The sequence below is a fragment of the Haliotis rufescens genome, unplaced genomic scaffold (genome assembly GCF_023055435.1).
Source record: "Haliotis rufescens isolate VD_foot unplaced genomic scaffold, xgHalRufe1.0.p SCAF_46, whole genome shotgun sequence".
NCBI lineage: Eukaryota > Metazoa > Mollusca > Gastropoda > Lepetellida > Haliotidae > Haliotis > Haliotis rufescens.
Genome location: NW_025964179.1, coordinates 608995 through 630057, shown reverse-complemented (window position 1 = coordinate 630057; position 21063 = coordinate 608995). Strand labels below are relative to the sequence as shown.

The 21063-nt window shown below is 39.4% G+C and overlaps 1 protein-coding gene across 6 annotated transcripts in view; it reads right to left on the bottom strand.

The window, feature by feature from the left end:
- Positions 1-1176: 1176 nt before the first annotated feature.
- Positions 1177-21063, bottom strand: part of LOC124141572 (POU domain, class 6, transcription factor 1-like) — a 96146-nt gene continuing 76259 nt past the window's right edge. For 3 of the 6 annotated variants that reach the window (XM_048383227.1, XM_048383226.1, XM_048383231.1), the window contains 8 exons: positions 18357-18521; positions 14989-15128; positions 13578-13628; positions 12392-12653; positions 10888-10983; positions 8558-8735; positions 4417-4637; positions 1177-4103 (listed from right to left, as the gene is read on the bottom strand). In XM_048383227.1, coding sequence (XP_048239184.1) covers positions 3979-4103; positions 4417-4637; positions 8558-8735; positions 10888-10983; positions 12392-12653; positions 13578-13628; positions 14989-15128; positions 18357-18521 — 1238 coding nt within the window. In that variant the 3' untranslated portion in view covers positions 1177-3978. Of the gene's footprint in view, positions 4104-4416; positions 4638-8557; positions 8748-10887; positions 10984-12391; positions 12654-13577; positions 13629-14988; positions 15129-18356; positions 18522-21063 lie in introns of all 6 variants that reach the window. The other 3 variants (XM_048383228.1, XM_048383229.1, XM_048383230.1) reach the window with 3 other exon arrangements.

Here is a 21063-nt window from a genome sequence, read left to right as displayed (position 1 = left end):
AACCCACGAGCACGGGTATGGTGCTGACAAACCTAGTAACATAATCGGGGCGAACCGGGATTCGAACCCACAATCATAGGTTTCTGGCGTATCCAAGGGTGCAACTCTGCACAGCGAATTGCGGCACCTTAGACGACTGGGCCACCCGTACCCCCTCTGTTTGGACCTCACAGACATGTTACAAGGAAACCATAAAAAGTCTTGATTGGTATGATTATCACCAGTTTTGATCACGAGAATCAGCCAGCTGCAACTTTTGACAAGCCCAACTTTTCAGAGTGTTGCCAAATGAAAATGTAAAGATTCCAATATTGCACTGGGTAGATCGGCCCACCTGTCCTCTGGTTTGTGTTTCTATGTTTGTTCTATATATACTGCTCAAAGGAAATTAAGGACCACCTGATTCTTTAATATTGCCAAACTTAATCTGTCATGGCATAGTATATATAATACTGGATGTTATTCAAACTTCTTCAGATAGCATCTCACCCTAGATTTTTTTATAGAAAACAGTTTTATTTGAATCAAGTTGGGGACAAGTGATACTTGTACAAATATTCCCCCCCCCCCTGTCCAAAAAAGTTAACTACAGCCTTGTAGGTCACGTCACACTTGAAAGCTGTGTTATGAAAACAAGTTGTGTGGAAATACTCATGGTCCCTGGCAGTACATCATGACCAAATCTGATCCGGTTTGTATATGAATGCTTTGAGACATATAAATACTCAAAACAAGTTAAGAACCACCCCAATCCTTCATATTATGATAGTTAGTCTTTATGGCATGACAGATGATCTATACTAATAATAAAGAATCAAGTGGGCCTTAACATTTTTTTAGTAGTATATAATGTTGAGAAAAACACCTATTCATATATGTACCGTATTCGACGTAATAAGCGCCCAGGGCGCTCTCAAAATTAGAAATAGGGGGCTCTTATTACAATATTATTTTGGTGAAAAAAACAGAGTTGAAAGATAAATTTCGTGGTTTACGCTGACAGCCTGAAATGTTTATATACGACAGATATATTTTTTCAGAATTTAATTGCCCATAATTGAGGGTGCATATTACACACGAGTGCGTATTATAAACGAATAAATAGGTCTTGTGTACATTGATCAATCGGGAGGGGTGCTAATTGGGATTGTTCACTAGCCAATATATTAGCAAATATCGCCATGGGCGCTTATTAGAGCGGGGCGCTTATTACGTCGAATACGGTAATATATGTCTTACCAGCAAAACATACCAAGTGTCCAATCCGAGAATGTTTTTATAAATTAACCTAGCCATGAGCCCATTATTATAGACACTTGTTCATGGAAGGCGGTATCCCTTATGCAACTAATTGTATATTATTTGATCTTCACAAACGAAAATGGACCATATTTGACGTAATAAGCTCCCAGTCACTCTCAAAATTAGAAAAAGGGGGCTCTTATTAGAATATAATTTTGGTGAAAAAAAAAAAGAGTTGAAAGATCGTAAACTTTGTGATTTATGCTGATAGCCTGAAATGTTAATATACGACTGATATATTTTTCCAGAATTTAATTGCCCATAATTAAGGGTGCATATAACACACGAGTGTGTATAATACACGAATAAATAAGTCTTGTGTACATTGATCAATCGGAAGGGGTGCGAATTGGGACTGTTCACTAGCCATTATATTAGCAAATATCGCCGTGGGCGCTTATTACGTCTATTATGGTACACGTAGTTCAATTTACAATGGTAGATAGTGTCAAATGGTTACAAATCCGTTTGAAAAGTACTGGTCACAGTCTGACTTATTATCATCATTATTATTATTATTATTATTATTATTTTTAGAGTTGTCATTATTCAGGAGACTCATTGAAAACAACTGAGCATTACCTACCAGACCGAATATGGTCATACTGTTAATTATTCCAGAGACTTTCTTGTCAAATATTTACAATTCAGAGTAGTAAATTGATTTTTCAATACTTAAATTTTTCTTTAATAATCTTCAAACACAGCAATAAATTGCACTGTTCCACAATATAACAAAGGACATTCAGTTTTCATCTGAGGTTCAACATTTTTAAGAGAGATTCTGAATGACTTTAAAGTGACTGAAGGAAGGCGTTGTCATCTGGCAACCTAAAGTATTACACTTGATGCAGGACTACTGAAGCTTACACTAGGTTTCAGAAATAAAATTAACAAATAATTGTTCACCTCCTCAATACACATTATCACAACTTCATCAGGTAGACGTGATCCCGCTAGCATCACGTTCAGTTGTCACAGAGATTCTACAAGCTGGGTTAAAAAGCCTTCAGCGTACAGTTGACCAACTGTCAACCACTAAAAAATATCAGACATGGTAAAATTACCATTAATAAATAACAACCTAAATCTTGTAATTCAGAACAGCTCGGCAGTACTGCACAAATTTTGTAAATATCCTTTCCTTCTAAAATGGACCAGAATTTGTACATTTTACACTTTTGTAGCAAAATCTTTTCACAAGACATGTCATATTTAGTGATGAACCTCTAACATTGTATGATATTATTTTTTCTAATAAATTGACTTTTATCATCAACTTATACAAAAGCTTCACTTACGGACTTCACATGATTCTTGCAATGGATATACACTTTCAGTGTATGACTGTGAAAATTGGAAGTGACCACCATGTTGTTCTGAATTCAAGGGAGACAAGTCATACCTAGAGAGCACTACATACCTATAAACACAATATCACATAATAGCTTCAACTTACATAGCATGAACAAGCATCAGATCTTAGTGGGATTTCTGTCATGTGACTTTTGTTTTAATCATGTGACTATGTGATTAGCTTGTCATGTGACAAAGCTTTCATCACATGACTACCATTTCAGTCACATAGCTATTGCTTATATCATTCAGTACTGATAATTCCAAAAATAGTTTTGTGTCTGGTGGCAAAAATTGTTCATGTGCTTTGCTTTCACTTTTTCCACGGTCATTGATAGTTTGAAGAGTAACACTTTGAACACTCTGATATTGAGACTGTGTTTGCATCAAGAATTATCAGTACTAAACCACAATCACCTGAAACACATTGTTAACATTCGATACTGTAAGACTATATCTTCACAAACCATACTACTCAAAATTTGGGAAGGATACTGGGCTATTTCATATTGTTCCAGAACTATAACAGCAACAGGTGTACCATATTTTCTTGAGTATAGTGTGCACCCCCCGCTAGCGGATTCAGTATTTTGGAAAAACATTTTTTTCGAATATTATGCGCAGAAAAAACATTTCACCGTACCCCTTCAGCGAATTTCAGTTAACGTACGGGTGATAAGAAACTTGGTCAGTACAAATTTGAAATTTGAGATATAAAATCACCAGACATGTTTACAGATTTACCATTTACTCATGAAAATTTGGTACTTACTTTTATTTACTTTGAATAAACCTGAACATGCATCAGTTGCATGGCAATGTGGGATACTATTTGTATGACCCCATCTCCTAGCAACCAATCATTCAGCTCCGACCTGGACCTTCAGAATATACCCCTACAAACACTGAGTAGTATATTTCTTTAGAATTTCCATAGCTATGTATGTTCAATGGCTTAAATGTTGGATTTCATTGAAGTGGTCCACTTTTTGTCTTTAAACTATCAGTTCACTCATTTTTACAAATAAGAAATCTATTAATCACCTCAACATACATAACTGGACAAATGAATAATTGTTTTCAGGAATAAAAATGTTAATAATTTTTCTATGGAAGATATAGTCTTATAGCAGCTAGTAAAGACAGTAATAGACCCGTTTCAACCTTCTACTGAAAAGTGTGAAGTTTGATCTGAATCCTGCTTCTTCACCCCATACTATGGATCATAGCCCTGAGAAAAAACAACCTATTTTGAAATAATAAATAATTAACAAATCTGGCCAAACATCAAACTATGCCGCATATTTATGCATGGATGAGTCACGGTGCCTCTTGTTTCAACTTCTTTATGGTATTTTTTAACGCTTGCCTTTTGTTACAGAACCACACCCTGATGACTTCTCGGTCGTAGTTTAATTTTTCTGCTAACTCTGTCATTTCAGCACCTGAAATTAGACCTAATACAATAAATAATCATAAAAATGAAAAAATTGTTACAGTATTTTTTATAAAAAAAATTATGGGTTTGTGTGGGAAGGGGGGGGGGGGGGGGGGGGGGAGAGGATGTTACAGTTTTCAAATAGAACAATCATAAAATGTGGACATTATTTGGGACTGTTCATTAGTAATAGGGAAGAGGGAAGAGGTTGAAGCGGGACATAAAAAATGTTACATGTATTTGGGGGATATTGGGGGGGGGGACCACTCCCCGCTATAATAATCCCCCCTAACCACACACAACCTAGATTTACTACTAACCTGAGGGATGGGTGTTTCTCTCAAAATACTGGTTTAATATTTCCAAAGCCTGTGGCGTAAATGATGTACGTCGCTTGCGCTTTTTTGAAGGTTCGCTGCCGATGAACTCGGTGAGATTCTGAACTCCGTTCTTATACCGCTCTTCTGCCTCAAGCATCCATCTTTCTAACACAGGTTTGATTTTCTGGGCGCTCTTCGGTGTGATGTCGAGCTTCTCAAATCTGAAACAAGAGAGAGAGATATAGAAACAATATTGTCAGGTATTGTACATTCCCCAAAGGGAGTTATCATTTATTAAAAGTTGAAGTTGTATTAATGCACCATTCTTGCTTGTCATTTTCACAAGCGAGCTGACACCATTCTTGCTTGTCATTTTCACAAGCGAGCTGACACCATTCTTGCTTGTCATTTTCACAAGCGAGCTGACTCCATTCTTGCTTGTCATTTTCACAAGCGAGCTGACTCCATTCTTGCTTGTCATTTTCACAAGCGAGCTAACACCATTCTTGCTTGTCATTTTCACAAGTGAGCTGACACCATTCTTGCTTGTCATTTTCACAAGCAAGCTGACACCATTCTTGCTTGTCATTTTCACAAGCCAGCTGACACCATTCTTGCTTGTCATTTTCACAAGCGAGCTAACACCATTCTTGCTTGTCATTTTCACAAGCGAGCTAACACCATTCTTGCTTGTCATTTTCACAAGCGAGCTAACTCCATTCTTGCTTGTCATTTTCACAAGCGAGCTAACACCATTCTTGCTTGTCATTTTCACAAGTGAGCTAACACCATTCTTGCTTGTCATTTTCACAAGCAAGCTGACACCATTCTTGCTTGTCATTTTCACAAGCGAGCTGACACCATTCTTGCTTGTCATTTTCACAAGCGAGCTAACACCATTCTTGCTTGTCATTTTCACAAGCGAGCTAACACCATTCTTGCTTGTCATTTTCACAAGCGAGCTGACTCCATTCTTGTCAAGTGTTGTGACAAACATGGTGAAGTTATTTCACGATTAAAATGCATAATATATTTGTGTGAATTTCCTGATGACAAATTACTTCCGTATCCCCGGGGAGCAAGGGTCTAACAAATGACACAGGTAAAACTGTTTCAAACTACCTTTATAAAACATCATATTGAATTACTTACAGACTATAACAAGAGTCACCAGAGGATGACAAATCCCCCTTGCCCCCACAAATTCGAAAGAACAAATCATTTGACTGTTACATTAAGTCCAACTTAATGAGAGAATTTCTATCTAGTCTGTCTGTCTTAATAAAAGCAGGAGCGCAACTAGGCTAATTATAAGTGTAAACAAAATCAATTTTACGAGAGCCCTAAAGCCTCTCAGGGGGATTGGTGGCATGCTCCCCTCGCAGGGATTCTTAAAAGGTAGACGCTCTTAAACGCTATTACCTGCATTTTGGGACCATTTATGTTGAAGTATATTTGTAACAAATATTGGTAATTTATTTATCATATTTTCTTATCAGTAACATACATAAAGGTGTTTCACAACACATTTTCTTATCAGTAACATACATAAAGGTGTTTCACCAACACATTTTCTTATCAGTAACATACATAAAGGTGTTTCACAACACATTTTCTTATCAGTAACATACATAAAGGTGTTTCACAACACATTTTCTTATCAGTAACATACATAAAGGTGTTTCACCAACACATTTTCTTATTAGTAACATACATAAAGGTGTTTCACCAACACATTTTCTTATCAGTAACATACATAAAGGTGTTTCACCAACACATTTTCTTATTAGTAACATACATAAAGGTGTTTCACCAACACATTTTCTTATTAGTAACATACATAAAGGTGTTTCACAACACATTTTCTTATCAGTAACATACATAAAGGTGTTTCACCAACACATTTTCTTATCAGTAACATACATAAAGGTGTTTCACCAACACATTTTCTTATTAGTAACACACATAAAGGTGTTTCACCAACACATTTTCTTATCAGTAACATACATAAGGGTGTTTCACCAACACATTTTCTTATCGGTAACATACATAAAGGTGTTTCACCAACACATTTTCTTATCAGTAACATACATAAAGGTGTTTCACCAACACATTTTCTTATCAGTAACATACATAAAGGTGTTTCACCAACACATTTTCTTATCAGTAGCATACATAAAGGTGTTTCACCAACACATTTTCTTATCAGTAACATACATAAAGGTGTTTCACCAACACATTTTCTTATCAGTAGCATACATAAAGGTGTGTCACCAACACATTTTCTTATCAGTAACATACATAAAGGTGTTTCACCAACACATTTTCTTATCAGTAACATACATAAAGGTGTTTCACAACACATTTTCTTATCAGTAACATACATAAAGGTGTTTCACCAACACATTTTCTTATCAGTAACATACATAAAGGTGTTTCACCAACACATTTTCTTATTAGTGACATACATAAAGGTGTTTCACCAACACATTTTCTTATTAGTGACATACATAAAGGTGTTTCACCAACACATTTTCTTATCAGTCACATACATAAAGGTGTTTCACCAACACATTTTCTTATTAGTAACATACATAAAGGTGTTTCACACATTTCCGACTTTCATTCATGAAACATCCATGATGACAAATGAAATTTGAACATTAAAACAAATTGATAATATTACTTTTATGTGTTTTTACTCGTTAATTCGTAGTATGTGTTGGTTATTTATAGTTTCATATTTTGGAATATCATTTACGCGAGCCGACCTGTCATTACAGGAAAACAATTGTGAGAGCGCGGTTTGCTTATGCAGAAAGTACTATATATTGTGATACTTACATTAAAGGGCTCTCTGCTAGCCTGGGTGAAATACTAGTAAGTATAGTTATTTGAAATTTTCATATAACTATACTTACTAGTATTTCCTAAAGTTTTTGAGATGAACTTAAAATACAACAAATGTTTTTTGGTATTTTTTTAACCTTGAAAAAGGAATTGATTGCTCTACAAAGCACCCCTGATTTCAATTTTTGCTCATTTTAGGATATTGCAGTTCTGAATATCATATTAAACAGATAAAAGGTACTGGTAGACTACTCATAGGCTATTAGTTGTCATAAATCCATGGGGAGGCCATGTTGATCTAAAATAACCTTTCAATCTTCCTTGACAGTCTATATTAACCACGTGCATCGTGTCAACAAAGGGACATTACTCTCACAACTTGATAAACCATCTACCACTAAAATCCTAATCTGCGTAAGATTCCGATTTTCAAGTTACCGGGTAGACCGTAAGTATCATGTTCAACCGTGTAGAGTTTAAATTAATAATTTACTACTGATGTTAATTGAGGTTTTCTTATTTTAAAAAATAATTGTGTAAAAAAATGTTCTTTTTTTAGGTGTAAGCAGTTGCTTTTCTGCTACAATGGTAGTTTTGCACCTGACAACAATAGCATGGAATTGGGATGCAGAACTTTGTATTTCTGTGTCAGGTACACACCACTACGAACAGAGTCAAAATCAAACTTGTTGCCATGAAAACAGAGAATAATATATACATTCCAAACACCCCTAAGTAGCAAAAGGCACCAATTGACAACCTGGTCTTTGGGTGTGCAAAGTGTCATGAACGAATACCTATTAGTTTTAGAAATATGGCCTGGAGTAGACAAACACACCACTATGAACAGAGTCAAAGTTAAACATGTTGCCATGGAAACAAGATTTATTATTTTTCTTAAAATTCCTAAATAGCAAAAGGCACCAGTTGACAACCTGGTCTTTGTGTGTGTACAGTTTCAAGAAAGAGTATGAATTAGTTTTAGAGATATGGCCGGACAAACACACCACTATGAACAGAGTCAAAGTTGTTGCCGTGGAAACAGGAAAAAAATGTTTTTTTAAATTCCTAAACAGCTAAAGGTATAACTTCAGCCCTTGAAAAATATAGGTACCAAGTTTGGATGACAAATGTTGAAAAGTTTTTTAGTTCTGCTCCGGAAACAACACCTACCTCCGTTTCAGCTAAGTTTAAATTGATTCCATGAAAACATGATTACCTCCCTTTCACCACAAAGCCCTGACAAACTCAACCCAGCCAATATCCCATCTGCAGGGTGGCGGCGTCTTACCGACAAATCGCTGACTGACTGTAAGCTGGCCCCTCGGTGGCGCTGAGGGCTTGTCCCACCTGCGTCTGGGTCAGTCCCAGGGACAATCGACGAATCTTGAACTGCCGAGCGAACTCTTTTATCTCGTCCAAGTTGATCCCATCTACCGTCGTACTCTCAGTTGAGTTGCCCACTGTGTCTGGAAAGGAAACTGTTTGCTATATTGACAGCGACAATATTCACGACCAAATTGAAAAAGTCACTGATTGGCAGATAGTCTTACTGAAAGAGTACAAAATGTTTCACAGCTGTAGGGGGTCATCTGCACAATGGCAGCTTTAACAAGCACAAACTCTTCAACACAACTTAAATACTGTATTTCCTCCAACAGACACAAGCACAAAATCTATTGGAAGAATACTAACCTGGTCTCTCATACACACCAGGCTTATACATACACACCAGGTCTCATCTCTCATACACACCAGGCTTATACATACACACAAGGTCTCTTATACATACACACCAGGTCTCTTATACATACCATTTTCTCATACACACCAGGTCTCTCATACACACCAGGTCTCATATACATACCATTTGCTCACACACACCAGGTCTCATCTCTCATACACACCAGGTCTCTCATACACACCAGGTCTCATATACATACCATTTGCTCACACACACCAGGTCTCATCTCTCATACACACCAGGTCTTTTATACATACCGGTACCATTTTCTCATACACACCAGGTCTCATATACATACCATTTTCTCATATACACCAGGTCTCATCTCTCATACACACCAGGTCTAATATACATACACACCAGGTCTCATCTTTTATACACACCAGGTGTCATCACTTATACACACCAGTTCTCATCTCTCATACACACCAGCTCTCTTATACACACCAGGTCTCTTATACACACCAGGTCTCTTATACATACCATTTTCTCATACACACCAGGTCTCATCTCATCTCTCATACACACCAGGTCTCTTATACACACCAGGTCTCTCATACACACCAGGTCTCATCTTTCATACACACCAGGTCTCATCTCTTATACACACCAGGTCTCATCTCTTATACACTAGGTCTCTCATACACACCAGGTCTCATCTCTTATACACACCAGGTCTCTCATACACACCAGGTCTCCAGTATATCCCAGGTTAAATAAAACAGTAAATGAATGATTCCGATCTAGAAACGTCCAGCAAAGAAATAGAGTCCATGTCTCCAGTAGACGCTGGTCTCAAATACATGCCTCACAATATGGCCAATATTATTATACATCTGGGGGTCATCTATTAGAGGCAATGTGGTATACATTTCAGTACTGGATAGAGAGTCAAGGCTCAATCACTGTCTGGATCACAGAATTATGTTGCCCATGTTTAGTGTTTGTAAGAGGGTACTGAATCACGCCAGCATTCAGCAATGGTTCAGCAAGGAACTGGGAACTGGGTTGTCTCTGCCACAAAGAACATAAACGCCACAGTTTACCATTAGGACTGGCATTTTCATCAAACCACAATATCAAATCCTATTTATATGCATGTTTGTCTTGTGAAACAGCAGGCCAACCAGTTCTGTTACGACTTGATGTGAATATCGCTCCACAATGAGGCATAAGGAGGCCATTACAGCTCATAATGCCCGTTGAGAATCTTTATGAGGCTGGTGGCTCAGTCATCTTAAGCACCACATATCATATTATGGGCCATGCAGAGTTGTCTCCCCTATGCATCCCTGATTCACCCTATAATGATTCTTGGCTTGCACCATACCCATGTTCAGGGCATTGTCCTGAAATTCAGCTCAAAATGGCAACTCACACTCACACTCACACTCACACTCACACTCACACATATACACCCTCATCCACTCATTCATTCACACACAAATTATTACAAAAATAGGGTTGTGTAACCAGTCAGCATATGTTACGACAATTTTGTTACATGATTCATCAGCAGGGTGTACAAGATTTTAAGGAGTTCAACGTTATGCCCACGCCCACACCGTTCAGTTTCCTGACACCCTGAGCACCCAGCTACTGACACATGTCATACATAGCAAGGCCACACTTCTTGGTTTACGCTTGTTTTATGTGGAAAAATCCTGGTTCAAAACAAATAAAAAAAACACTTTTCAAACTATTCTGTTCATCTGACTATGCTGCCAATCCAGCAGAGTTTGTTAGGTTTGTCTTTCAGTGTTATGATTTTTTATTTCACATTTTCCCCAACTTGAAATTATTTCAGGGTCGGCGGAATCCGTAAACCAATCAGTCAAACAGTCTGCCATTCATGATGGATCCTAGCTAAGACTTACCTGGCATGAGTTCACTAATACTGGTGGGAAGTCCGTTAGAGGTCAGTACGGTCTTAGGGGCTGGGAGGGTCAAGGGCAGAGACACCGTGCTCTTCTCTTCAAAACAGGTGCAGAAAAAATAGCCAAACTCAATGTTAACTGAGGCAAAACTACAGTGATGCACATTGAGCAGCCGACAGTAAGATATAGCAAGTCAGAGCTTTAACTTTACATTGTTGCAGTAAGTAACTACGTCATATACACATACTGCTACATGGAGAAATCAATATAAAACTACAAGCAGTACGCAGCCACAAAATGTCAATTCAGGTACAGCCTATAAGGTTTCTATTCCATCTAAATTACAAGTGGTATTTTTCACATTCTTTTTTTAAGAAAACATTTTCAAAATAATTATATTTAATTTTAATTTCTTGAAATTAAGACAGCCAATGAAGATGTCAAAACTGAGTACAAAAACTATACTAAAAGACCAATATTGCCAATAACAGAAGAAAGATCAAGTCTAATAACTTTCATTTTAGCATTCTCAATGCTGATTGGTCAGTTGAAATGATATGCCATGACAATACAATATGACCTCATCAATTGATGAAGTTACAAACTGAAACATAACATCATCGAAACAATAAACAGACATCAGTGACCTTTCCATTCACGGTTGACATTACAAATATTTTTCTTCATTTTCTTTCTTAAAATGACAATATTAACAAAATATTTCGAATAACATACTTGAAATTACAGATCCACTCTGCCATGTGAATGAACGTGGTAAGTTTCATGCCAAAAGCCCTGGGCTTACATCATTCACTTGGATAAGATAATTAGAACTTTCTTCTAGATTCTTGCTGTTCATTACACACAAGTATTACCGACATTAATGTTTCTTCGTCATGTACAATTTCAAGCTGTCTCTCTTCCCAAAGAATATTCTGAATTCTATTGCTAACATAACCCTTCATATTGTCCGTAACTGACGAAACAAACATGAGAGAGAATACATAAACGAAAAGAAACTCAATATGTGCTGTAACAGAAGTAGGTGCAACACTTAGATAGGCATCCTCGGAACTGCCACAAACGGGAAGAAAAGCCAGGGACGAGGTATCATAGCAACAGTTTGGCCCACTGGAACTGCCAATGTAGTAAAAGTTGCAACCTTTCAAAGTTGATTAGAAATGTTCATTTCACAATATTTTCATAATACTTTCCCCCAAACTGATTTTCGGATGATTTTCGGGGTGATGGTCATGGATTATTGCTCTAAAGCTTAAACCAATGACTTCTTTTTGAACACTTCTGAACAAGATCACCTTAAGTCCTAAACAAGTGCAGAATAAAAAAGGTTTCTCAACATTCAAGTGACATGATTGTTTAGATACATTTATCAACACTTTGATAAACATTTCCATAACGTTCAAAATTTACCATTTCCAATGGGCCAAAAAGGGCCCATACAAAATCCCATCCTTCAAATCAAAATTTTTCTTGGGCAACTTACTTGGTAGCAATTGACTAACGGAGGGGGGAAGTCCATTCGAGGTAGCTGCCGGGTTGGCGGAAAGTGCTGAGGGTCGCGTGGGGCTGTGCTGTGCCACGACGGTGTGTGACGTTGACCCACCCACTGCTTGTGTTAGTGTCTGTTGTAATGATGGGGAAGTAGAGATGGTGTGATTGGCTGAATGACCTGCAGCGCCAGCAGTTGATTGGTTGGAGGAAGCTGAAGAATTATTTACTTGAGCGACAGAGACTGGTGTCAGCACCTATATTGAGGAGAAATGGTGGATTAGTTAATGAATGCATATCGACATGAGTGAGTGAGAGAGTGAGTTGGGTTTAACGCCGCTTTTAACAGTATTCCAGTTATATCACAGCGTGTCAGCTTAATGTGGGAGGAAAGCCCAAAGTGATGCAGGTCTCAGACGTTTACCACTTCGGTGAAACCCACGAGCACGGGTATGTTGCTGACAAACCTAGAAACATAATCGGGGCGAACCGGGATTCGAACCCACAATCATAGGTTTCTGGCGTGCCCAAGGGACGCAACTCTGCACAGTGAATCGCGGTGCCTTAGATGACTGGGCCACCCGTGCCCCCTCTACATGAAAGAGTGAGAGAGGTGGGTTCAACACAGTATTTCAGTTATATCTCAGCATGTCACCTTGATGTTGGCAGGAATGCCCGAAGTGATTGGATGAAAACCATGCCTATGCTTACAGTGCTGACAAACCTAGAAACATGATCAGATCGCTCCCGGGAATCAAACCCATTGTCACAGGTTTCTGGTATGACTAATGAATGCAACTCTACAGTGCGAAATTGTGGCAACTAAGACGACTGGGGGTACCCGTGTCTACAATTACATCTAGACTACATGAATAAATATAGCACAATTCTCACGAGCATAAGATGAAAAAATATTGCAAAATGACTGGAGTTTATGCTGAAAAATGCTTGGCTGAAAATGTTAAATGGGATTTGACACTAGAAACCTTCTTCTTTGACAAGCCTCTTTTTTCCCCCCAATTTCAAATTTGAAAAAATGGGGTATTTGGCTTGGCAAAATGGATACCGCATAAATTATACATTAAGTTGGATAAATATTTAGCAGAACAACTTTGATTTAGTTGTTTTTTCTCCACACTTGATATCATACATATTTGAAATGTCAAAAAGTATTTCATCACCTGATTATCAAACTTGAATTTTCCATCTAATGATAATCCTCGGATTGCATTCTGAAAATAAAGAATGAAGAAAGCTAGAAAATGAGCAAAACTCTTTCTTTTTAAAGAGACACAACTCTGTACAAAGAAAGACAACCTTATACAATGTACAAACAGGTCGTAAATCTATTTGGATGAACTGTTAGGAAGTTTTTCATACAAATCTCCAGAATTGATAAGACACTATCCCCAGTATTCTATCACAACTGCTATAATAACTACCATAACACCCCACTACCACCAATATCTCATCAGCTATGCTGTAACTATCATAACACCCCACTACCACCAGTATCTCCTCAGCTATGCTGTAACAATCATAACACCCCACTACCACCAATATCTCCTCAACTATGCTGTAACAATCAAAACACCCACTACCATCAGTATCTCCTCAGCAATGCTGTAACAATCATAACACCCCACTACCACCAGTATCTCCTCAACAATGCTGTAACAATCATAACACCCCACTACCACCAGTATCTCCTCAGCTATGCTGTAACAATCATAACACCCCACTATCACCAGTATCTCCTCAGCTATGCTGTAACAATCATAACACCACACTACCTCCAGTATCTCCTCAGCTATGCTGTAACAATCATAACACCCCACTATCACCAGTATCTCCTCAGCTATGCTGTAACAATCATAACACCACACTACCTCCAGTATCTCCTCAGCTATGCTGTAATGATGGTAACACCCCACTACCACCAGTATCTCCTCAGCTATGGTGTAACGATCATAACACCCCACTATCACCAGTATCTCCTCAGCTATGCTGTAACAATCATAACACCCCACTACCTCCAGTATCTCCTCAGCTATGCTGTAATGATGGTAACACCCCACTACCACCAGTATCTCCTCAGCTATGCTGTTACAATCATAACACCCCACTACCACCAGTATCTCCTCAGCTATGCTGTAATGATCATAACACCACACTACCACCAGTATCTCCTCAGCTATGCTGTAACGATCATAACACCCCATTACCTCCAGTATCTCCTCAGCTATGCTGTAACGATCATAACTCCCCACTACCTCCAGTATCTCCTCAGCAATGCTGTAACAATCATAACACCCACTACCACCAGTATCTCCTCAGCTATGCTGTAACAATCATAACACCCCACTACCACCAGTATCTCCTCAGCAATATTGTAACGATCATTACACCCCACTACCTCCAGTATCTCCTCACCAATGCTGTAACGATGGTAACACCCCACTACCACCAGTATCTCCTCAGCTATGCTGTAACAATGGTAACACCCCACTACCATCAGTATCTCCTCAGTTATGCTGTAACGATCATAACACCCCACTATCACCAGTATCTCCTCAGCAATGCTGTACCTACCTGTGTGCCCAATGCTAGCAGCTGCCCCTGTGCTCCTGTGGACAAGAGTTGTGGCAACGCTGCCGCCAACTGACTCGACACTGCGTGACTACTACTACTACTGCTACCGTGGTGACTTGCAGGGCTGGAGACACTGCCTGCTGGAACATCAACATCATGATTGACCGACTGCTTCAAGGTGACAAACATCATGTCGTAAGTGAACAGTGACTTATATAAATACACTCACGCTATTATAAACTTGAGTATGGTTTTACACAGCAATATCACAGCGGGGGACACCGGAAAATTGGCTCCACATATTGTGCCCAAGTGGGGAATCGAACCCAGGTGTTCGGCGTGACAAGCCAACGCTTTTACCACTAGGCTACCCCAACACCCTGCTATTACTAGAATGAAAGATGTTAATAAATCAGTTAACCATTGCTAGTGGCAGATGATCAAACTCATATTATCATCCCTTTGTTTTATATTCTTGTTGCTGGCTAATGATGGGGGCAGCAATGTAAATAATTATGTTTGGACCAGACAAACCATGGATGATATCATGAGCAATAATCACACTCCTGGGTGTGATGACAGGCAAGCAGGCAAGTCACTGAGTCTTACCATCCAATCCACTGAGTCGCCTCTTACAACAAGCTGGTGATCTCATCTCACCCACGTCCTCATGGAGTTGACATCACCACAAGGGTAATATTGAGTTATCACCACTCGTGACACATGACATATTGATGTTATCACCACTAGTGACACATGACATGTTGATGTTATCACTTGTGACACATGACATATTGATGTTATCACCACTTGTGACACATGACATATTCCTGTTATCACTTGTGACACATGACATTTATGTTATCATTACCAGTGACACATGACATATTGATGTTATCACCTCTTGTGACACATGACATATTGATGTTATCACCACGAGTGACACATGACATATTCCTGTTATCATGAGTGACACACGACATATTCCTGTTATCATGAGTGACACACGACATATGCCTGTTATCACTCGTGACTCATGACATATTCCTGTTATCGCTTGTGACACATGACATATTTTTGTTATCACCACGAGTAAAAGATGATCATATTCATGATATGGACAAGACAATCTAGACACTGACATCATGAACAACGATCTAAGAAAATGGGACATGATCCAACTCGATCACCCAAACCCAGTTAGTTGTCTTCTACGACAAGTATAGATTCTAACCAAGATATTCACAGGGGCCAAAATACATGGTTTATCTAATAGAGAAGAGACTTGATGTTCATATTTAATGCAACAAATCACACATTTATCCTGCAAGATGAATGCATGTTTTCAGACATCTTCCCATGAAGAATATCAATGCAGAATTTTATTGTTCAAACACAATTACCTTTTCCACCATACTAGAACAACATATGATGTAGCCTTATCAAGTCATGCTTCAACGCATTTCAGAATAAATTGCTTTCAGTTGCACCAGTTGGAACAACATAAAGCTCATAATGAAATACTTTTTGGTTCCGGGAAAGCAATACATTATTTCCTGCTTCCTTACTGACATTATTACATAATGCACTTCTTTTGTTCATTCACAAAAACATTTCCACTGATAATATTCTCAGTTTATTTCTGACTGAATGTACTGGATGACTAGTGCGTACAAAGTTACCTCCCTTGGGATGGTAATGTACAAGCTCCTTCCCAGCGTGTGACACCTTCGTTACACTCTCGGTAACATCGCTGCCACCAGTGTGGGCGCGGCCATTACAAGAATCTTGAAATTTGCCCTCTAACTCCAAATGTAGTAACGTTTATACTTTTGTTTATGTCTTTGGGAATGCCATCATATTTCAGTTTGAAAAGGTTTGCGACTGACCATGTTTTCCAGATGAATTTACTTTGTTGTTTTGATAATCAGCTTGGTTCGAGATTGCAGACTAACGGAAAATCAACCAACTTCTCCCTTACATTCTTACTGTATCAATTACATGATAGTTGTAATGAAACACAAATTCAAATTGACAAACGAAGAAAGTAATTTAGCAGCTATAAGTGTATTCGGCGTCACGACAGTCGTCACTTGTTTGTAAACAAAACGGTCATTCGGTTGCGAGTTCAACTCCAAGCATGGTTGTGGCCACCTATTCACAGTGGGGAGTTTTGACTGGTGGCAGCAATAGTATAGAGAGCTCCGGGAACGTACTATCGCTGTGAGGAGCTTGGGTAATGTACTGTGTTACACCCAGTTACCTCCCCTGGGGAGTTACTGGACGATGGTGTACCTAGTTACCTCCCCTGGGAAGTCACCAGACTATGGTGTACCTAGTTTTCATGGCTCCCCTGGGATGTTACTAGACAAGCTCCTACCCTGTGTATGACATCTTTGTTACCCTCCATTGTTACCATCGCTGCAACCAGTGGGCAGGCGGCCATGATAAGAATCTTGATATTTCCCCTCTACCTCCCAAGGTTGGGACATTTATACCTTCGTGTATGTCTTTGGGAATGCCATTATAATGAATTGGGAAAAGTTTAACGACTGATTTACTATTTTCCGATGAATTCATGTTTGTTTGTTTCATCACACTAACGGAAAAGCACCCAACTTCCCCCTTACATTTTTAATATCCCAATTTCATGATAGTTCAGATGAAATAGAAATTCAAGACAAACAAAGAAAATAATTTAGCTGCGGGTAGAGTATTTGGCATCACAACGGTCAGTCGGTTGTGGACTATGGTATACCAAAATACATCCTCTAGAATGTTACCAGTGGGTGAGTAGGGTTTATACAGCTTATAGCATAGTTTCTAGCCATAGTATACACGAGGATTGTTTGTTTGTTGTTTAACGCCGCTCTCAGCAATATTCCAGCTACCGGTATATGACGTCGGTCTGCAAATAATCGAGTCTGGACCAGACAATCCAGTGATTGACATCATGAGAATCGATCCAAGAAATTGGGATACAATGACATGCATCAACCAAGTCAGTCAACCAACCACCCGATCCTGCATAGTCACCTTTTACAGCAAGCATGTGTTGCTGAACACCTAATTCTACCCCACATTTTCACGGGTCTTATACACTAGGAAAGACGCACACTGTCTCCATGTTGTGAATCGAATCCAGGTATACGGCCTGACAAGCAATGCTTTAAACCCACTGGGCTACCCTACCACATTACTGTGGTGTACAGAGTTGTCTCCCCTCCGCCAGGTTACAAACTCTGACCAGCCAAACTTCACATCAACAGCTCTTTGACCATCATGTTGTCATGGTAACAGCCACCAAAACATTTCAGTTTCCTTTTCATGTTGCATTGTGTTTTAATGTTTTCGAGTCTTAAGTTTACCTGTGACCCCAGCCAGACCGAGGTTGAGAGGTTGTGCCAGCGCCTGTAAACTGGCAAGATTTGTGGCGATAATCTGCCCATTGGACGTCGTCAAGAGTTGAATCTGTTGATTCCCTCCCGTTGCCAAGGATACCGGGATGCTGATGAACTGTTGGGTGCCATTACCTGTATAATGAAGGACATTATGTGAGGATACAATGATATCAGTTAGATGTTATGTACATACATAATGAATGCCACTTTCATAACCGTAACCACCAAGGATCAATAAATAATCAACAAAAACGTCCTCCAAATCATTGGCTTATATATTCAAGTTTATACTACAAAATACAACCATGGTAATGGACACATTCATAACGTGTTACCAAAATAATACTTATATAATATATAATAAATGAATAAATATAGCCCATATAATATAATACATACAATTCATAACTTGAGACTCACTGCTGATGCTACTTTAAGGGGGGACTTGGCTCAGATGCTACTTTAAGGGGGGACTTGGCTCAGATGCTACTTTAAGGGGGACTTGGCTCAGATGCTACTTTAAGGGGGACTTGGCTCAGATGCTACTTTAAGGGGGACTTGGCTCAGATGCTACTTTAAGGGGGACTTGGCTCAGATGCTTCTTTAAGGGGGACTTGGCTCAGATGCTACTTTAAGGGGGGACTTGGCTCAGCCTGACTGCCAATCCTAGTAAATTTAATTCAAGTGGATAAAAACCCAATCTCATAAAATCAGATCTTAGTTCTCGCTATAGCTAAACAAAAATCTGAAGACATCCCATTACGGGTCACGTCAAAACGACCTTTCATCCAACCAATCAAAGCGTCGCTTACCAGATCATGAAAGTGACAGTCGGAATGTGTTTTCTAATCATGCAACCTCAAAAACATTAACACAAGGTATTCCCGAACGACACTTATGGCCCATACGACTGATTCCGTCAAAATTATCGTCTATCACTCGATTCCTTGTGATAAACATTTGAACAGAGGAGGCGTTGCACAGTACATGGGAAGCACTGCCATACAATCTCAACCATATATTAGACATTCTGGAGAGCTCGTTTGTTCAGTTTCCAAAATGTTTATCGAGAACTGTGTCAACATGTTTTTCAAGCGTAGTCGGAAATGGAAGTCGCCAGGTTGAAACCTGTGCCGTAAAGCACGAGAAAGCTGCTTTCTAATTGGCTGATGTCGACTTCTTGTTATTCATTTCAGTGGTTAGTCAAAGTTCGGGAAAGTTTGTTCTGACGTGACCCGTAACGGGATGTCCTCAGGTCTTTGTTTAGCGGCAGCGAGAACTTAGATCTGATTTGAATGAGATTGATAAAAACCCATTTTCTGTCTGCCTCACGTTTTAAGATGTATGTCAATTCTGCACCCCATCCTTTCCGTCATTTCTTACAACCAGCAAGGTTGCAGGTGACCAATTCACACCTGGAATCCCCATGTGGGTAATCAATACAATATCAGCAAGCTGGGAAACATTATGTCTCACAGTAGTCTGACCATATTCAATCCTTAAATTATTCTTCAGAAACACGTCATGGCAAGATGACAGCTATCAGCTTGGTAAGGCATTGTGACCAAACAATCCTCAGAAATAGTCCTCAATATCAAATCACCGAGTCTGACCACCCAGTCTTGAAAACCTAGTCCACTCAGTTGCTCAAATGACAAGCATGGCTTCGTGGGAATCTAATCTAACCTGAAATCCCAAAGAACAATGCCCAAAAGGATACATTTGAGTGTCAGTGAGCATTATACAACATCGAACTGTTTTTATCTCTGGGACAGGATATAATTAATTTATCCCATACTTTCAGGCAGTGTCAGTCAATACACCTGCAGATTCCGTCGTCGGCACTCCTTGGCAGCTGCCTTGAAAGCGCCACGAGAAGTGTGACTGGCACACCTGGAAAAGCATGAGAATTACACACAGGGTCTGATGTCATTCATTGATTATAACCACTGATTTGTGCAGGACTGTTGTTACAGCAGAATACGATGGGCAGACAAGCCGTGTAAGAAATTGCTGTTAGCGGTTAGCTGCTGGAAGGTGATACGTCGACGAACAATTTGCTGCGGAATGGTACATGCAGCAGGGGTGAGGAGGGTAACTCGATTTCTTTCAATCTTTGCAGGGAGATGCAATTCTATTTATTTATATGTCTGGTGACTTGGAAAGTGAGTGAGTGAGTGAGTGGGTGGGTGGGTGGGTGAGTGAGTGAGTGAGTGGGTGGGTGGGTGGGTGAGTGAGTGAGAGTGAGTGAGTGAGTGAGTGAGTGAGTGAGTGAGTGAGTGAGTGAGTGAGTGAGTGAGTGAGTGAGTGGGTGGGTGGGTGGGTGAGTGAGTGAGAGTGAGTGAGTGAGTGAGTGAGTGAGTGAGTGAGTGAGTGGGTGGGTGGGTGGGTGGGTGGATGAGTGAGTGAGTGAGTGAGTGAGTGAGAGTGAGTGAGTGAGTGAGAGTGACATCATGGTCATTACAGAATTACTTGTAACACTGAATAACTGATATACTAGATATACGAAAAGGGGACATTCACTTGACAGGGTATGTTAAGTGTTCACTGCTCGCTCATAGAAATCTGTCATTAGGAGTTGTCAATATTAATGTGCACTTTTAATGCGCTAGCCTCCATGTAGCAGTTCTGAGCGTGACACCATCATTACCCCAGTCAATGGATCGGTAACACT